This window comes from Cajanus cajan, chromosome 9, assembly GCF_000230855.2.
Source record: "Cajanus cajan strain Asha chromosome 9, NIPB_CcT2T_4, whole genome shotgun sequence".
NCBI lineage: Eukaryota > Viridiplantae > Streptophyta > Magnoliopsida > Fabales > Fabaceae > Cajanus > Cajanus cajan.
In genome coordinates, this window is record NC_138525.1 from 55,209,229 (window position 1) to 55,228,694 (window position 19,466).

General features: G+C 34.9%; 1 protein-coding gene across 6 annotated transcripts in view; it reads right to left on the reverse strand.

The window, feature by feature from the left end:
* Positions 1-19,466, reverse strand: part of LOC109789030 (protein SABRE) — a 44,018-nt gene that overhangs the window by 2,505 nt on the left and 22,047 nt on the right. For 2 of the 6 annotated variants that reach the window (XM_020347897.3, XM_083063388.1), the window contains 14 exons: positions 17,952-18,212; positions 14,889-16,991; positions 11,989-14,197; positions 11,679-11,776; positions 8,791-9,147; positions 7,873-7,991; positions 7,041-7,290; positions 4,708-4,932; positions 4,218-4,357; positions 3,293-3,365; positions 2,159-2,260; positions 1,887-2,057; positions 434-682; positions 163-330 (listed from right to left, as the gene is read on the reverse strand). In XM_020347897.3, coding sequence (XP_020203486.2) covers positions 163-330; positions 434-682; positions 1,887-2,057; positions 2,159-2,260; positions 3,293-3,365; positions 4,218-4,357; positions 4,708-4,932; positions 7,041-7,290; positions 7,873-7,991; positions 8,791-9,147; positions 11,679-11,776; positions 11,989-14,197; positions 14,889-16,991; positions 17,952-18,212 — 6,525 coding nt within the window. Of the gene's footprint in view, positions 1-162; positions 331-433; positions 683-1,886; positions 2,058-2,158; positions 2,261-3,292; positions 3,366-4,217; positions 4,358-4,707; positions 4,933-7,040; positions 7,291-7,872; positions 7,992-8,790; positions 9,148-11,678; positions 11,777-11,988; positions 14,198-14,888; positions 17,069-17,951; positions 18,213-19,466 lie in introns of those variants that run through there. The other 4 variants (XM_020347906.3, XM_083063389.1, XM_083063390.1 and 1 more) reach the window with 4 other exon arrangements.

Genomic DNA, 19,466 nt, shown 5'->3' on the forward strand with positions numbered 1-19,466 from the left:
TTGAAAACTACAAAACTATTCATTAAATTAGTAAAGGGACCTACAAAAAATTGCAATTTACAATAAATTTCAACCAATACATTCAATGTGATAAAAAAAGTGTATTGCTAGTTTTTCTCGTTAATAATTAAATAAAAGGAGAACTTGTAAGTTGTTCGTCACCTGCATTCCAGTCACAGACTTGAGGACTCCCCATATGATATGCTTCTTAACTCGTGAGAAAAGTCTTCGCCAAGTCCCGGTAAACTCAACTCGCTGAAATTGATCCATCAATAATTTAAGATCATTCACAACAAATCTTTGCCCTTCATATGTAACACACAATTCCACCTGCAAGAAAAGATATATGATTTATGAGAAATTGGAATTATTTCAACATAGGTGATGAAATTTGATTAGCAACAACTTCATATGGTGTAGAACTAGTACCAACCTGACTAATTTTGATGTTTTGAAATTGCATTATCTTTTGTGGTCTAGATCTCTTCTCTTCAGGTGGCATAGCTACCTTCTTTTCTTCAAGAGATGAATGACCAGCTTGGACACCTTTGGAATCTTTTGGTTTATTCTTGGATGCTTCATCTTGTTCATCAGCTACAGATTCTCCTGCAGTCTCTTGTGTTTTATCATTCAACTCGGCACCAGTACCAGGGTTAGCTTTGACATTTTGGGCTTTGGCTGCCTGCAAGCATTTTACCAAACAAACTCCTTACAGTTAGGAATGAGAATAGGTCCGGCTACACAACAGATGTCTTTGAACTAGCCTACATCAAGCTTAAGCTAATCTAGATTCTAGACTTATTTTTAGAAAATAAGTCAGGTCAATGCTTTTATAAAAACCTATTTAGTTAAAAAGGCTAGACTCTGCCATTTAAAAGTCCTTTTAGACCTAATAGACCGGTCTATTTAAATATAAACAAATAAATACTCCCAATTCTGAATATAAACAAAAAAAATCTACTTCACGCTAACTAAGAAAGTTAGTTAACATCTTTTAATTGCACTAATCCCATTTAAAATAACCTAATTTTCTAAACTACCCTTTCTTAGACCTTGATATTAAAGATAAAAAGTATCATTGAAAATACAATCTTAATTAAATGAAGACGTATTTTGAAGATGATAACATTAAACTAAAATTAGTTAATATTTACTTATTTTTGTGCTTATATTTAGAGCTAGAGGAGTATAGTATTTTTCATTATTATTATATCAAATTTATTATAATGTATTAACATCAAACATTTATTTATCCTTTTAAATATTAAGCATGTTGACTTATATAACAAGTGAACAAGTTTAGTGAAATATAAATTTATGTTCTATTTATAGATCTTATTATAAAATATCTTTTTAAATAAGTTATCTTCATGAATATTATATTAGACTTTAAAATTATGCTTATATTATATAAACAAGTCAGACTTGATTTATAAAATCTAGTATATTTATTTTCTTTTATTTTTGTTTTCAATTATTACAAAGTAAGTCCGTAATCAAGTTTGTAGGTCAGTCTAGGCCTCTAAAATAGCTCAAGGACATATAAACAGCTCAGGCCAAGGCCTAGCAAAACCTAGCTCGGCTTTGCTTATTTTCACTCCTTGTGATAAATCAATTCTGCTTCTTTAAATGTTATAAACTTAGATTCTGAGAGTAAATTTACAAGAGGAGAAGAAGCTATATTCTTCCCTAGCTTTACTACCAATGTAGTATGGCTTTAGCCTTCCCAGATATTTTATTTTTAGAGAAATGCAAGTAACAGATTTGTTAACACTGATACTTTCTCCATTACTGGCTGAAATAAAAAACATGAGCACAATCTATTTGTTGCTAGCACTTCACTTAATATTATTACTTGAGAACCATGTAATAGACAATAGACTCACTTTGGCTGAATCAGCTTGGGCAGAAGACGGACTGGCTGTGGGAAATAGCATTGCAGAGAAGCCAGATCTGGCTGGGGCCTCAGTTTCTTTCGTTGCGCTTGAAGCAGAACCTTCTTGGGAACCTTTTTTTCCACGCCTTGCAACAGCTGTGGTTGAAACCTTCCAAACCTCCTGCATAAGCACTCATGATTTTAACTTTAAAACACAACATCTATGAATTTTATCATTGTTGTGGAAACAAGTCGATGAGAAAATTGAAATTCTTAATTAACCTGTCGGCTTTGTGAATCCTTTTTTTCATCCGGAAAGAAATACCCCCACATCATTCTGTACATCGTTTCTGTCAAATGGATCTTAAGGGGATAAATGTCTACCTATAAAGTATGTTCATGTTAGGAAACAAAAGGTACAGATATTGGCTTTCCCAGCAAATATCTCAAATAATATTATATACTGCACTCATTTTCTACTCAAACAGATTACCGGTTCTCCATACAATGGAATATCTGAGTTTGTGAGCTGTTAGTTAGTCCAGCTGTCAAAACAGGTGCCACTGTAATCTAGCTATAGCTACGTCCAATAACTCTATATAGTTAAGTTGTATTACTGTATAATAATAAGATTCTGAAATTAGAAAAAAAAGTTCCGTCTCATTTTATTTTCTCTCTATTTCTTAGAAACTCGTGAATTTTAACAGATTCAATTATGTAATTATTGCTCCCTAATATTCTGCCATCTCTCCAATATGTAAAGGCACATTGTACATTTGTAATCAGGTACATTATATATATATATATATATATATATATATATATAGAGAGAGAGAGAGAGAGAGAGAGAGAGGATCTAGTTACTCCAAAAGTAAGTTTTGGCAGACTTCACTTAATAACTTATGTTCTACATCAATTTCATCGCTCCAAATGTTAAATTAAAAATTCTTAATGTATTATAGATCAAGCCTACAAATTTTTTAAAAATTTGAAAATCATATCATACTTCGTTATATAAATTCAAATTAATGCATAAAATATTTTTATGATTATCTGTTTAATTTGTAAATTTTATCCATATATTAAAAACTTTTAATTTAATGGTTTAATCGTTGAAATTTGATGTAGAATGAGTTATTGAGTGAAGTAAGTTTACCAAGATTTATTCTTGGAGTAAGTGGATCCTCCTCATATATATATATATATATATATATATATATATATATATATATATATATATATCTAATCTTGGGCAGGGTCTACTTGACAAAACTAACAATATTAAACTTGGTCTCAATTTTAAGCATCAGACATAAAAATATGAAAACCCAAAATTAGAATAAGAGATGGATTTTATTATTCTGTACTGAACTTTACCAATTTTAAGAAGCAAAATAACAATAAGCAATTACTTACCTGGAAAAGTTCAAAGGGAGAACTTCCATCCTTTGGAGCTCCCTGTTTTGCCTCAACTTTAAGCATCACTTTTCTGGGGAAAAAAGAAGCAAACATGCAAAAAAGATACCCAGAAGATAAGGAAAACAGAAAAAGACACTAACCTTTATTGCAGTAAAAAAGATATTACATCAATCTTATAATAAAATAAATTATTAAGTGCCTCCTTTTTCTCCTCCCATGCAATCTACACCAATATTTTCAACAGTACAGGCAGTAAACCACCAATTTGATCTTAAAGTATCATTCTCTCTTCTTAATGATCCTTAAAGTAAGACAAACTACTTAAGTAGCGCTAGAAGTATTAAAAATCACGAAGCATTCAAATTAGTCCCTAAACTTTACTGAAATACATCAACTTAGGAACTAATCTAATGAAAATTCATTACTTTAGAGAGAGAAATCTAGCAACACCCTCTTTTTAACATTTTCTATTATTGATTGAAATTTATTGAAGATCACAAATTTTGGTAGGTCCTACCACTAAATCAGGAGAGACTCATTAAATAAGACAAATTAGTAGAGAAAGCGTTAGAGAAAGAATGGCTAACATTTCTCACCCTAGATATTACTTAAAATAGTTTTATCAATTCAGGAACTATTTAGGAGAGGGTAATATTTTGAGGACTTGATTAATAGTTTATTCTAGTTGAGTAGTTATACTTCTCCAGGTACTTTCTGTATTATGCCTTTTCAGTTGAAGTTTAAAGAGAGGGAGTAGCATGGAAACCTAAGGGGTGAATGATGCAGTTGAACTTGAACTTAAACACTAATAAGAACTTAACTAGCAGTTAAGACAATACCAGGAACAGCAAAGCATCAAATATCAGAAAATTCAACATGAAAGCACCAGTAATTGAAGAAGATGGCCTGAAAAAATACATACTTTCCCCAATCGGGTGGGGGATTCCATGCTGACAGAATCGTATCAGATTTGGCATTAGGCAGGCAGTTTTTGAAAACAACATATTTTGTAGTAAACAGAGAAATGCCCACATCCTTATAATCCCGGTCGAAGTCATAGATCTAAGTGATTGCAGAAAGAAACTGAATTAGTATATTCTTGCAAGTTGAAAGAGAAAATATAATCTAAGAAGGTAAAAAACAAGGGATTAGAAATTAACTATATGCTCACGTTTGTAGGAACAATACAAGAAAGAACAACTAAACTAGAAAAAATCGCTGTAATTTTTTCCATTGTCCCCGAACAAGCAGGGAAAAGAAATTTGTAGATTCAATACTTTCCGAGGTAGGAATAGCACTCTATATAAAGTCAAATTGAGCAAATTTGAGCCTTAAAGTATGAAATTTTTAGAACCTATCTAATACATGTGAAGTTAGACTCGGAGGATTGAAGTTTTCAAAATAATTCTCACCATGTCATTGATCTCAACTTCAGCAATGGATTTACCATCCAGGAGCATGCTCCAAACAACTTTGTTAATTTGCATGGATATGCGCATAGCATAAGAAGGACTTTTGTTCTTCTCCTTCTCCATTAACCGCTGTTGTGCAGCTTTTTGCATAACTACTCTTAACGATGCATATGCTTCCTTCCAAGATTTTCGTGCATTTACAAGTTCTCTCTTAAGTTCTTGGACCTGCCAATATCGGACAACATTGATTAACATGCAAATTTGTCATGTACTAAGATCAGCTAATAACATCAAATGCTCCACACATCTCAAAACAAGTTTTGATCATTTGGCAGATGATGGACATGAAAATTGGTAAGCTTTAACTATCTCACAATCACTAGTCTAGCTTTTGCATTCTTTTGTCAGTGTGGTTAGTCATTTTATGTCATCTCCACAGACCACCCATTGGTGGGTGGATTTTATTCATATAACGAGGTATCTAGTGAGAGCTCTAGGCTTTGGTGTCTGTATGGAGATTCTTAAAATTTGGATTTGGACCTAAGTCAACCTCAAAAACTAGTTCAAGAGGCGAGGCCCCACTTTATTGGTCATATCACTGATCCTTGCCAGGGATCATGGACGTAATATAGTGGAGAGCTTCTTCAAAGTTGTTCTGCATCCCTTGTTGATAGAAGATCCATTTTGGCTACTGTGGTCTTACCAGAGCAACCTTGTCTGTAGCAGAAATAAGTAGCAAAGTGTTGTTGATTGGTCCACATCCATTTTGTATGAGAAAAGATTCAGGGACAGGTGGATTGGACAACAACCTAATGACGTCTTCACCAAATATTTTTATTTGTAAAAAGTTATGCATGATTAACATATTTGGTTCTCCAGTTTGGGTATGGATCACGGTATATTACTATGGTAAATATGTGGTATGTAAGAGGTATATATAGTGAGATATGTTATGTGTTGTAACTTATAAAATATCAATTGCTAAATTCTAAATACAAAATTTGAAACAATAAGAATACGACTTGTATGTACTTTTATTAGAATTCTAACTCAGAGAGAGAGAGAGATTGAGATAAATTTGTATGTTTATATTATAATGATAGAATACAAAGAACCTATAGGCATCTGGATTCAGTTCAGATGTAACTGAATCCTAACAGAAATTATAACAGAAAAGAAAGATACATACAACAGGTCTCCTCGAAGGAGCCTGTGCCTACTCAAATAAAGCTAACCATAATAATACAAATGTTTATTCTATTCTAACAGATTTTAAATTTTAAAAAAGGATTTTAAAAGATTTAAGTAGTTAAGATCAAGATCAGATTATTCTGATCTGACACATCACATGATTTTCCTTTATTTTCTCCCTATCTTATCCCTATACGTATTTTTTAATCAGGGTAGTTAGAATCTCTCCTAGCCAACTCTGCCTGTATAACTCATGTAATTTTGATAAATCATAAGGAATATCATTTTCTTCTCTTAAAATTACATGGTATCAAAGTTTTGGCTCTAATACTGTTCGTCAACTATGACTTTTGCAAATACTAGAGACGTCAATGTTGCATCATCATGTAGGGAAAATCAATCCAAATTTTCAAATATTAATTAAAGTAAGTGAATTAAAAAAGTAATTAGTTGGGAAGTGATAGGTTGTGACTATAAATAAAAGTTATTGATGGCTCTAGGAATTGTGAAAGGCAATTAAGTGGTTCAAGTCTTTAGAAATTATTTACCACACTATAAATATAAGTTCTTGAGATGAAATAATCACTGGACCTAAAGAAAGGGTCACCACCCAAGTGAGAGGGGGGCTGAATTAGGGAGAGGGTTTCTTAAGTTTAGGATTTTGAGACAATGAATATTTGTTGAGATTTTCTTGCGGATATAATGATATAGGCAAGAGGTATCAAACCATGTTAAGTTTATATGCCTTTTGCTATTTCTACTTGTGTTGTTCTGTGTTTATTTATCCTTTGATTCATGCAGTTGATGTTCTGTCCTTGAGTTTTGGTTACAACTTATAATCCAAAATCTGAATGGAAGAAACTACGTTGAATGGGCTCAATCCTACATGCTACTTTCCGCCTGAAGGAAGACTTTCCTATTATCATTAATTTACTATTACAACTAATAAGCTTATCAGCTTCTGCTAATGGATATAAATATTCTAAGCACCACAATAAAAAAAATATCACCACGCAAAGTATTAGCCTTATCTGTTTTTGGCAGACAGAAACACTTACAAGTCAAACAACAAGCATCTATAATTGGACTAGAACCATCCATTTACATACATTCAAAAATTTTTAACAAGATTCCTTTCTTACCAGCATGGCTATTCCACCATCTATCATCCACAAGTCTGATTCCTTTTCTGGATGTGGATCTGTGGAAAGGTCATGCCAAAGAGACAGTTTTCTTATATCATCAAGAAGCAAGTTTTGTTCCCTCTCTTTCTTTTCAAGGTTGATTTTTTCAAGTTCCACCTCTTCAACACCATCAGGTACCACCTCATCTGCTTCTTCTTCGACCACTTCATCATCTTCAAGAGAAAGCGACAGGCTACTTTTTTGAGGCCTAAGTTGTGTATGATATACTTAGTTAATTTAAAGGATTCTTCATATAGAACAGAACATCTTGGAAGAGAAAAAAGAGACTGCATTAAGGTAAGAATCATATAATTCAACTACCTGGATTATCTAAATTAAAACCAAAGCCATGAAAAAAAAAATCTGCCTGATAAATAATTTCAGAGTAAATAAACAATAGTTTTAAATAGAAAACTATTGCAGCATCGATGAACATCAAACACTGTATCAGGTTAGTAGTATCCTCTGTAAATAAGTAACTCAGAAGATGAAAATATATAAAAGTAATGTTGAATATGTGACTTGAGACCATGCCAAATAACAAGACCAACAAAAAATCAGATTGATCTATCCATATATAGCAGCTAATAAATCTAACTCCTGAACCCCGGAGAAGAAATTATAGTGATCCTACTAAATACTAATGTAGTCATTTTAGATGGAATAACCAAATTTACCTGACACTGTTAAATTTGATAGGGTACTAAATGGTGTAAACATATGATAATATCTGAGGTAGGTAAACAAATAAAAGTAGATTTATAATGAGTATAAAGCAAGTTATCCATACTTGGGAACCCGTGCAAGGAGAAGATTGCACAACACATCCAGCATGACCTGAAACTGGCGAGATGTCATTGTTGCCGTTATATTATGAGAATTGAATGTGAGCTCCTTCAAGGGTTTCACCTGCAGTATTAAAGTATGTATTTGACACAGATTATTGACCACCATAGCCATGACAAAATACCACAAACTGGTGAAAAACACTCCACAAAAATATGCATGTTAGGGAATATATGTGCTTACTAAGAAAAGGAAAATTTGGATACAGAGATGATCACGAGTTAGGATCATTTTTTTATTTATAGAAAGGGTAATCTCATTAAGAAAGGAGATATTCATAGATAGGAGAATAAAATGTCATCCAAATTAAATCTAAGATAATAGAACCAGCAAAACAATACTAAAGAACAAAGGTGCACAATGGTAATCCAAACACTACATAAATCTGAAATGGCAATACCATGAGCCAAGCACCAAAGAGAAGCCAAAAACCTTATTCTTCTCCGTAAAACATCTAAAGAAATAAAAATATCTAAGAAAAAACCTAGCATTTTTCTCCAATCATATGTGCCACAAAATAGTGAATACAGCAAACTTCTGACCTCTTTTCTTCCCTCAAACCCTTTTGTCAAAAAGGTATAGAAATATTTAGCACAAAACCAATATTCCCCAAAACACGATGCAAGAAATTAGCAATAAAACAATGTAAAATATATGTATGATAGATTCAAATTTTTCCACGTACATAGCACAAATACTATGGAGATGGATGGATGTTTCTAGTATCCAAATATGCAGCAAATCATTCAGTACAACAGTTCAGATAAAAGACTTAATCTTACAAGGAGCTTTGGATTTCCTAATAAATTGATCACATTCACAGGCTAGGATATTACTATGATAGAAAAGAAAAAAAAATTACCTTCAGTTCTGGAGTTCCTCCTTTGTGCCTTGTGAACTGAAAGTACATATTACAAGGCATAAAAACTCTCTCAAGAAGGGCACCTGTACGCATTACTTTTGGAGAGCCCCTGAGAATTTTCGGTAGCCACTGTACTCCAGCCCCTAGATCAACATCTGTTGGTGCAACATGGGCTTGCACATGCTCCAACATAACAGACAACTCCATTCTTTTCCATGCAATTTCAGGCTGGTATTCACTACTACGTTCATCTGTAGTACTAATTGCATGCTCTATAAACTCGTAACCAACATGAAGGACTGAGTGAAATGACTGGGCTAAAATGCGGCCACTTACAGCAGCAAGCAAAAACCTACCCTATAAAAGCATGAATACACACATAATCTTGGCACTTTCTTTTGCAAATTTATAAACAAAGGAAAAATAACACATGAAAAAAGATATTGGAAATAAAAATACAAGGTTGCCTAACAAGAAATATTTTAATTACTGGAAAGCTGCCTAATTATGGTCACCCCTAACCCGCCTAATTTTCAGCCTATTAAAGTTTGTTGGGAAGCCACCTGTAATTGCAGTCACCCCTAGCCCACCTTAATTGTGGCCTAAAAGAATTGGTTTTTAGTGTTTGGGAAAAGGGCTACCTATGAAGGGGCTAACCAGAAATGTTCACTAAAGCATTGTAGAGTTCAACTATTGGGATGTCGGATCTAAGGCGGTTGAAATCGCACATCAACTAAAAATACAGCATAAGTAGTTCTTATAAGCAATATTATCAAACCCGAATTGGAGACATCAACTAAAGATACGGCATAATTAGTGCTTATAAGTAGTGTTATCAAACTCGATTTGGACCAGTAACCGACTGGTCTGACCGGGAACCGGAAGTGCAAGTGGTTCAGGTTAGGAACTGGACCTAGTGTTGAAGTCATCTAACTGACCAGAAATCAGCTTAAACCGGTGAAACCCAGTTCTGGTTGGACCGATCCTCCCATGTGTTTCTTCCACTCCCAAGGAGTTTTGCTATCGTGCAAATTAACAGTACATGGGAATCGAACTCAAGAGCCTAATGTTTTGAAAGCTTGCAACTTACTAACTACCACTACACCAACAAATGTAGTTTGTTAATATGCAACATAAATAATATATATCTAGTTTTAAAAAAAATTATACTATCTAAACCGATTTATGTGATTCAACTATTGACTCCATGGTTCGACCATTAATTTACTAACCTAATACATAACTGGTCCAGTTTAAGGCTTGGACAGTTCTCATTTTACAAGCCGACTTTGTAGGATTGAGTTAGACCTTAAGCTCAAATTCCAAATGAGTTGTTTGTTGTTGTAATTAGAGAAAAATATTAGGAGAGATATTTTTGTAGGCATAGATATTGCATGACACGGAGAGCAAAATTTTTACCGCAAGGCAGGGAACCCTTTCTATAACTAAATATATTGGAACCCTGAATGGCTAATGGATTGAACTGGATCATTACCAAAGCTTTTAGACATGTAAAGATGATTCTATTGCACACTCCGAGGTTGTTGAAATGGGAAAACTTTTTATGTTTCCCCATGGCTTTAACTCCAAATACAATCCCATATGTGTACGAATTCTAGACAAGGAGAAATTTTACTCATTATCGGAAGTCTTTCATATTGTACGTGGTGTTATGCTCTGCTATGACAATAGGAAAGGGCTCCAACAAAGGTTCAACTGCTAGTGGAAATCCCCCACCAAAGGGCAATCGATCGTGGGGAATATTGTGTATACTACAAGCGGTCTGGTCATGTCAAAGATACTTGCTAGAAGCTTCATGGAAGCGAGAAAACTCATGAGCGTGTGGGTGGAAACAAGTGCTCTACACTAAAGTGAGCAAATCAAACGACTTTTGACCGGGCAGACAAAACAGAAGACTCCTCATCCTTCCAACATGACCAGGACATTGAAGGTCTTATTAAAGAAGAGCTCAATCAGCTTCGAACGCTTATTGGCTCTATGAGTAAGACCCCTAGTTCATGTACCTTCAACATCTCTAATTTGGAAACAAATAATATGACCCTTTTTTCCACCCGCTTTACATCATACTCAAGGCAGGCAACTCATTACAGTGGCCAATGGAGACAATGCCCCTATTGTTGGAACTGGTAGCATCCAACTACAGTCATCTCTCTCATTAGATGATGTCCTTCATGTTCCAAAATTGTCTAACAATATCATTTCTATACATAAACTTACAAAGGATTTGAATTGTTCAGTAACCTTTTTAAATTTTTCCTTGTATCTTTCAGGACCTTGACACAAGGAGGACGGTTTTTAATGCTAAAGAGCAGTCAGTTATACTTCTTGCAACACAAGGAGCCCAATTATGATATCAGACAGAGCATGTCTTCTAGTCAACAGGCAACCTCAAAGACATGGGCAATTTCCCAAGTTTGGAATCATCATAGGCAACTTGGACATCCACAGCTTAGCTTATTTAGGACCTTATTTCCTCATTTGTTTACAAAAGAGTCTATTGCGTCATTTCATTGTGCTGTGTCAAGCAGCTAAACACCATTGTGCTACTTTTTCTCCCAATAATAATAGAAGTGTTAATCCTTTGGTCTTGTTCATTTTGACATGTGGGGGTCCTAACAAAATATATATGTATCATACATGCTCTTCAAAGATGCATAACTACTTATCCTAACATAAACTAACAGGAAACAGAAAACCAAAGCAGTCAGCTGCTCCTCAGAATAATATCTGTTAAAAAAAATTGAGCAGAAGAAAATTGTTTTAATCCAAGTTCAAATTACAATCTAAAAGGTATACACAATAATTAAAATGCTTCGTGTATATGCCCGTTAGCTTTATTTAAATGAAAAAGTATTTTTAAAACTTACATTTGCATCCTCTGAGTGAAGATTAAACTGTGGTTCAATAATATTAACCATAAAGTGTCGAGTCCCCTCCTCTGGGTCATCAGCCTTCTCATTTTTAGCTAGCAATAAACAAAAAAGGGAAATAAAAGAGGGTAAACAAACCTATCAGTAACAATACTCAAGAGAAAATGGCACCTAACAAAAATACATCAAGGATCTAACAAGCAATGAAAATATTTGTTGTGACACAAGACATATTTAGTGATGTATTTACTTTGCGTGTTTCATTTTACAACGTGCATGTAAATTTCGTGAAGCATATGACACATACTAGATGGCAAGTTGTCCACATTATCCGAAGGTGGTGGGGATGAAAGTGATCCAGGATTCTTGGCAGCCTGAGAAGAGGGAGAATCTGAGATGCTATCGTTGTTAAGGCACACAGAAACTTCATCTTGATGGGTATCGGAAGGTGGTGGGGATGAAAGTGATCCAGTATTCTTGGCAGCTTGAGCAGATGGAGAATCTGAGATGCTATTGTTGTTAAGGCACTGAGAAACTTCATCTTGACGGGTCTCGGCTCCTTCATCTTGATGGGTTTCAGCTCCTTCATCTTGATGGGTCTCACCTCCTTCATGTTGATTGGTCTCAGCTCCTTCATCTCGATTGGTCTCAACTCCTTCATCTTGATTGGTTTTTGTTCCATCATCTTGATGGGTTTTAGCTCCATCATCTTGATGGTTTTCAGCTCCATCATCTTGATGGGTTTCAGCTCTATCATCTTGATTGGTCTCAGCTCCTTCCTCTTGATTAGTTTCAGTTACATCAAGCTTTTTTTTATCCTCATGTAATTTTCTCTGTGCATACTGTCGAGAAGGAGAAGGCTTGGCAGCTTGGATGGCTTTGGAAAGACCAGCAACCCAGAAACAAATAGCATTTCTATTTTCAATATTCCACAGAAGCTTGAGACCATAGACAAACACACGCTGACAACTATCCGCAATTACCACATTATACCCATCATCGTCACTATGGTCTGATTGTGCATGCTCACCAGATTTGCTACGATTTTCATGCTCAGGCCGTACATAGGTCTTGTCAGTCTCAGCATTTGTTTTTCCTGCTTCACGCCAGGCTACCAAAGTGGCAGCATCAGCCTTTGGAGACTGTTTTCTTATAGTGAAGTAATCACCGGATAAAAGAAATCCATCATCATGACTTTTATGTGTCATATAACCTTTTTCAGAGGGAATTTTATCCTTGGATGCAGATTTTGAGCTTTTTGTTGCCATGCTAATTAATTTAGCAACACTACAGCAGTCTTCTTCTTCTTTACTTAGGAAAACTTTGGGCATATGAAGGTCAATACCTTGGTAAACAAGATCAAGAAGGTCACGTTGGCTTTCGAAAGTAAACTTTTTCTGGCCCCTACCAAAACACAATTCAAACTTCAACTTTGTCATCGTGAAGGTCAGTCCTTTGGCTGGATCATCATCATCTAATGGCATGTTCTTTATACAAATTGGTGTGGAATCTATACGGAGCATAAACTCAGTAATTACTTTATCTAGTGCAAGATTGCCTGATCTGACAATTCTTGGAACACCGTAACGAGGCCAACGGGAGAACATGCGCAGTTTATGTGGGGGAAGGTAGTTCAAGTTGCAGAATCTTTTAATCCATGCTAGATCATGAGCACCAAGAGTTATTGTTGGGGAAGCAGGTGAAGCATTCTGAAAAGTGCGAGGAGGTTGACATACAGTAGCTTCTCCTTCTGTACGATCTCTTTCAACAGAGGATGAACATTGTTTTCCTGACGAAGGAGGAAATGATCTAAAAGATAGGTTCCATCGAAGGGAAAGAGCAGTGGATCTGAAGGGATCAAATACAAAATCACGAGGTTTCCCTTCAATCGGAAGTGCAAATAAATAATGATTCAATGGTTGGCCAGAGTCACAATCCCAGTCCATATTAACTTCAAGTGTAAATACTGGGACATCAAAAAATACCCCAGAAACACAGGGTGGAATTTTGGAACCACGTTTGTTTGCCATACTCTCCAAACTGGTCAATAAAATCTTGAAATATTCTGCAGAAAGAAAAACACGACCATCTGACTGGTGAATTTCCATAGAGCTAGTAAGAATTCCAAGTTCATCAAGCTTTTCATAAGGATCTGTACTTGCCGAAATATGCCATTTTGTTTCAGAAAATAATAAGGAAATTCTTCCATGAATGTAATTTCTCATGTCATCCCACCATGGCAAACTCTTCTCCTTTTTTGGTGGAACAATAAGTGGACCAGGCTTCTTAACACTTAGATTAGCCCTCCGTAGCACCACAGTGAAAGCATAACTAATATCAGCAAAAACTGGTTCATAGCCCACCCCAAATGACACTTCCCCTTTCTGAAAATGTAATGACAAATCTGTGTATGTCTTCATTGGTGGAGTAGTACCAGTAGCTGATCGAAGCATGCTTACCTTTCTCCATTCCCCAACATAGACTTCTTGAAGCATTTGAGGTTGAAAGCTAGTTGCCTACTTGAAATAAATAAAAGAATAACGACCAAGAAATATTATCAGCTTAATCATCATTTAGTTAATTCCCACAAAGCATAAAAGAAACACATATCAAGTTCAGTTTAAGAAGTAACATGCAGCTTTTTCTTAAAAGTCACAGGAAACATAAATTCATATGGATATTTGGACAGTTAATTATTTATTGGATCCATTAATGATCGTAATTCTATATTTTAACTGGTTCTTCATAACCAAAGGATGACCACAATATGTTAATCATTTGGGTTTCATTTTAATTCTGGAGATGGATGGAGGCAAAAGGTATCAAGCGGCCTTTCACGTTATTCTGAATAATTTTGAAGAGTGCAGTGAAAATTCTACTAGGCCACTAGTGCACTACTTTCTGTTTGTGAAGATTGGTGCTTCTCTGCTTGTAGCTACACAAAAAGGAGCCTTGAAGGTTTGAGGAGCAACTCATTTTGCAGCTGGGAGTGCTCAGAAGGTGTATGTTGCTGGTTTCAAATTTGGGGGACTTTTAATTTAGTCACTTTACTGGGTTTGGTTTTATGTATCGGGCTCTTGTTCTTTTTGTATACATGTATAAAACCTTTTAGCTGATAGGGATGTCTTATGCTGAGATTAGCCCTTCCTTCATTAATAAAATAAAACTCATTTGCTTATCAAAAGAAATTAGATTTCTTAGTATTACCTGCTGGGCCATTACAAGACGACCTTCACATTTACCAGAACTTCCAGCAAAAAGAGGATATGTGTAATCACGAATCTGGGCCACAAGAGAACCTGTATTTAAGAGAATGTTTGCCCCATACAGTCTGGAAAATGGTATGTCACATTCAAGACAAACAGGGTCAAGCTTCCTCAAAACTTCAATCATCCCATCATCTCCACCATCAATTTTTGTCAAGGTTACATCTAAGTCTGATGCTGACAGTGTAAGAAGAGAAATCCTTGAAGCACTAGGTTTGAAACCAGCTTGAAACTCATCATCTCTACTAGCACCTGACCCTTCAGATAACACTATGTTTTGGCATGCCTGATAATATGATCGGAATGATTGTTTATAAATTTCTTCTCTCACTGATTCAATAACTGAAGAGTTATTTACATCAACCTCAACATCATTAAAATAAACCGTTTTTTCTTGAGAAGAATTATTGGTGTCATCAGTAGATTTTGGATCTTGCTTGACCTTGGATATAAATTCATCAAAAAAGTTTAACCTCACAGCTAATTCACCAACTTCCTTCTTCAACAGATGATAATGTTCATCAAGCCATCCCTGGAGTGGTTCCTCTTCAATATCAGCAGTTAACTTGCGTATGAAAAACCTTACACATCCAAATTTTACTGAACTAGGCTTTTTAGCTTTAGAACTGTCTTTCTTCACAGGAAAAATTATATTTGTCTTGGCAGTAACAATAAGCTTCAAAGCACGCAACATATCCTCTAGAGCATCATCAATAGCACGCAATTGCAATCTGTAAGGCATACAAATGTGAACATCCAGACCTTGAATTACCCAATCCCATACTGTGGTTTTTGAATCAGATGCACTAGCAGATTTACTAGGAATCCGTGAAACCTGCATTCGACTACTCCTGATGATTCTGGCCCCATTAAAATTAAACATGAGCCCTTCAAGGAGCACTCCTATACGAGCATTCTCAGAAAAAATTGACTGCACCTGAACCATAGCCTCAACTCCATCTCCTAGTCCAGCAGATATATTTAACATTTCTACATCGACAGCAAAAACAGATTCTTTCTTCTTTTCAGGAGGCACTGATTCCACAGTAGCTTCATTTTTCTTATTAGAATCTCCTACATGAGACATGTCTTCAACATGTTCATTACCACGTTCTTGCAGCTTTGTATTGTGTACAACCAATTTCAGCTGGAGAACCAGTTCAATTAGTGATAGATGTACATCAGGCTCCCACCTCATGGTAATGTCAGTAGCACTGAAAAGAGAACAGGATGCATTTTTAAGGCTACCTGAGCGTTGAACAAGTTTGAGATTTTGCATGTTTAATAATGCCACCTTTGGTACTGGCTTATTTTCCTCCAAATATTCCTGATAGATAGATCTGGCCCTTTGAAGCTCTATCTGTGTGGATCTTTTCTCCTTGTTCAAACCCACCTTAAAATGAAAAATTTCAAGAGAAATACAGTACTTTAGCTTCTGGTAGTCATTGGAAACAGAGGACATTATGCTCGCACTGCGTGGGGTACCATCTGCTGACACATTTATTATAACTCTACCACCCTGTGAACCATAATTAACTCGCTTCGGATCAGGAACAACTGTATTTTCTAATCCAGTCTCCCCCAATACATACACTGAACACTTTTCCAGATTGAACTTCACCATTTGAGCTCCCTTCCCTGAATTTTTTGATGATGATGAACGCCCCCGGGTCTGCGTTGTTTTCTTCTTTGAACCAGAAAGGCTTTTCAACAGAACTTGAAAGGATATTGCAGTTGATATGAATGATTCTATACGCCTGAAAGTTAGATAAACTCCCAAACCAGTCACATCAACTGATAAACTTAGCACACTCTTAGGACCATCTTCTTGAGAGGATTTCACGTCCTTTTTTCCCCAATCCAATTTTACCTTTGTAATGTGCAAAATGGAGCCAAATTTTGATTCAGCGCCAAAAATACTTTCTTTCAAGAATTCTTGATTTTCATTAGCCAAGTTGAGGTTTAATTCACCCAGTTCAGTATGCACTGTAGTCCCCATATTCGAAGTGTTGTTTGCGACTAGATGTGTTGATTGTAAGCAACCCTTGATTTGGAAAGCAATAGACCGATGCTTTGTGGTAAGTGACTTTACTCAAGCATTTGAACTAACATACAAGATATCTTCATCCGATAGAGAACTTAAAATGGTCAAAAATTGGAGATAATAATTACTTAAACAAAGGGAATAAGATACCAAACAATCCATCCATATCTTTCAGTTGATGGAAATGATTAATTTAGTTCCATTTCAACAAAAGACTCAGAAGTCAGAACCAATAATGGACAATGATCCTATGAATTTCCAATCTAATATTCAAGTAGCTGTTACAAATGTTTCTCTCTTTTAGAGGTTTATAATGAGTATACGTGTATCATTAATGCAAGCTGATTAACATATAAATTTTGGATGCTTTTAGTTAGTTACTTTCACTGACATGATTTCATTAATAATTAAAAAAATGTTGCCTTATTTTCACTTCATTTACTGTTTCAAGAAAGTGTACATTCTCCTTGGACAAAACTTTCTTCAAGTACTTTTTTGTGTTATTTTCAATTTAAAATTGAAGTTTTACATAGTAATTTGCAAAGGAGAAATTACGTGAAAATTAGGTGACATTTTCGTAATTATTTATAAAAATGCATGAAACAAAAATGAAGCCAAAAACAAACCAAATGCACCCTTAAAGCTCCATAAAATACACAACTAGACTCTCTCATTATTAGACCAACAGACTTCGGTCCTTGCATTGTTTTTCTCTAAAGGTGTTACAGGCAGCAAGGTTATAAACCCAGCAGCATATTATAGAATGCGTGAATTTTAGCATCTACTGCAAACAATTTGCATGATATGCATGATAAATGCTCCAACTTTTTAACACGACTCAATAATATTATATAAAACAGTACTCGTAAGGGCATCCACTGCCACACGTAAGTCACACATAAATTCTTCTCCCTCCAAGTTCATAAATAACAATAAGCATATATATTTGCCAGTACTTACATGATACAGTGGAGAACCAGCCATATTAGAAAGCATTATTGTCATCTCAGGAGCTGAAAAATTACATGTCCACACGATGATGGTCTTACTCTTACTATCAGTTGATTTTGGTTTTACAACAGGAGCTTCTTCCCGAAGAACCATTTTCTTCTTCTTATTAGATGAATGTAGGACCAACCAAGGCTTTAATCTGCTCATTATGATGTTGCATTGTAAACCTCCAAGCTTGATTTCAGTTTCAGCTCTAACACGCATAACTGACTAGAGGAAGAGACCCAAAAAGAAAAGTAAGTTTGCACAGAAAATAAAAGAAAAAATAATTATAACTCAATTTAATAGTCCATTTCAAGCATCCTTCATTCATAGTTTCATACTATGAGAACATTGTCATTTAGATATAAACGTCTGCAGAAATGCTATTGTAAAATATTGTGGCTATCGAAGAATAACTCTCCTAAAAGCTTAAGATATTAGGTGAATGCTTAAAATTGTTTTACATCCAAAATAAATCACTAGGAGTTCTGTAGGCTTGAAACACGGACAACGAGCAAGCACTCTATTTTATGCTAAAAGTCAATTCTGGTAAGAAATGAGATGGCAAAGATCAAATTCTTCACCACTATCAAGAAGACTCTAATACCATATCAAGGAATAACCCTTCTAAAAGCTTAAGTATGAGGTGAAGTAAGTGAATGGTGTTATCCATAATAGTGGACCACAAATCAATGTGTTGGACCGCAAAAATTACCACCTGGTCAAATAATAAAGGCTATGATGCACAGATTCAATATGCATGTATCCGATGCAGCAATGTGATTATATTATCCTTAAAATATATATGATACAATATGTACGGATCACGTATCAAGATATCTGGATATGCATAAAAATTGATAAAAGCTAATAAATATATAATTTCAATTCTGCAAATCCAAATTAAAAGAAAACCTTGTGGACATTATTAAAATATGCATTTGGAGGTGGTTGTGGGCTTTTAGTTTTTGGTTTTCAAATACAATTTTAAAGCAAAATGTATTTGGCTAAAATGGCTTTTAACTAAATTTCAAAAAAACTTCTACCTTTATGTTCAAAATGAAGAAATAAAAGATTTATGAATTCAGTTTTTAGTTTTAAAAACACACTCCAGCTACATTCGCCACCACTAACATTCTCGGTCCTACTACCAACATCACTATCATTGACACTGTCATTATCATCACTATCATGGCTACCACTTGTTGAAGATTGAAGAATCTACATCTGGAAGATGTTCCCTAGAAGTTTTAGTTTTGATGTTTTGTTCATGTTGCTTTTTATTTTAAGCCTATGTCAAAAGGATAATGTATTGATTGTTTAAAAGATTAGGCTTGTATGTGTTTGTTTGTTATGTGTTAAAAATTAGTAATTAACATGAAGGTGAAAATATCATAATACTCATTTTTCTTATTTCATTCATTGTTGAGAACATGAAGTATTAATTTACTGAGTGTTTGAGACTTTAAATGAAAACTTGAA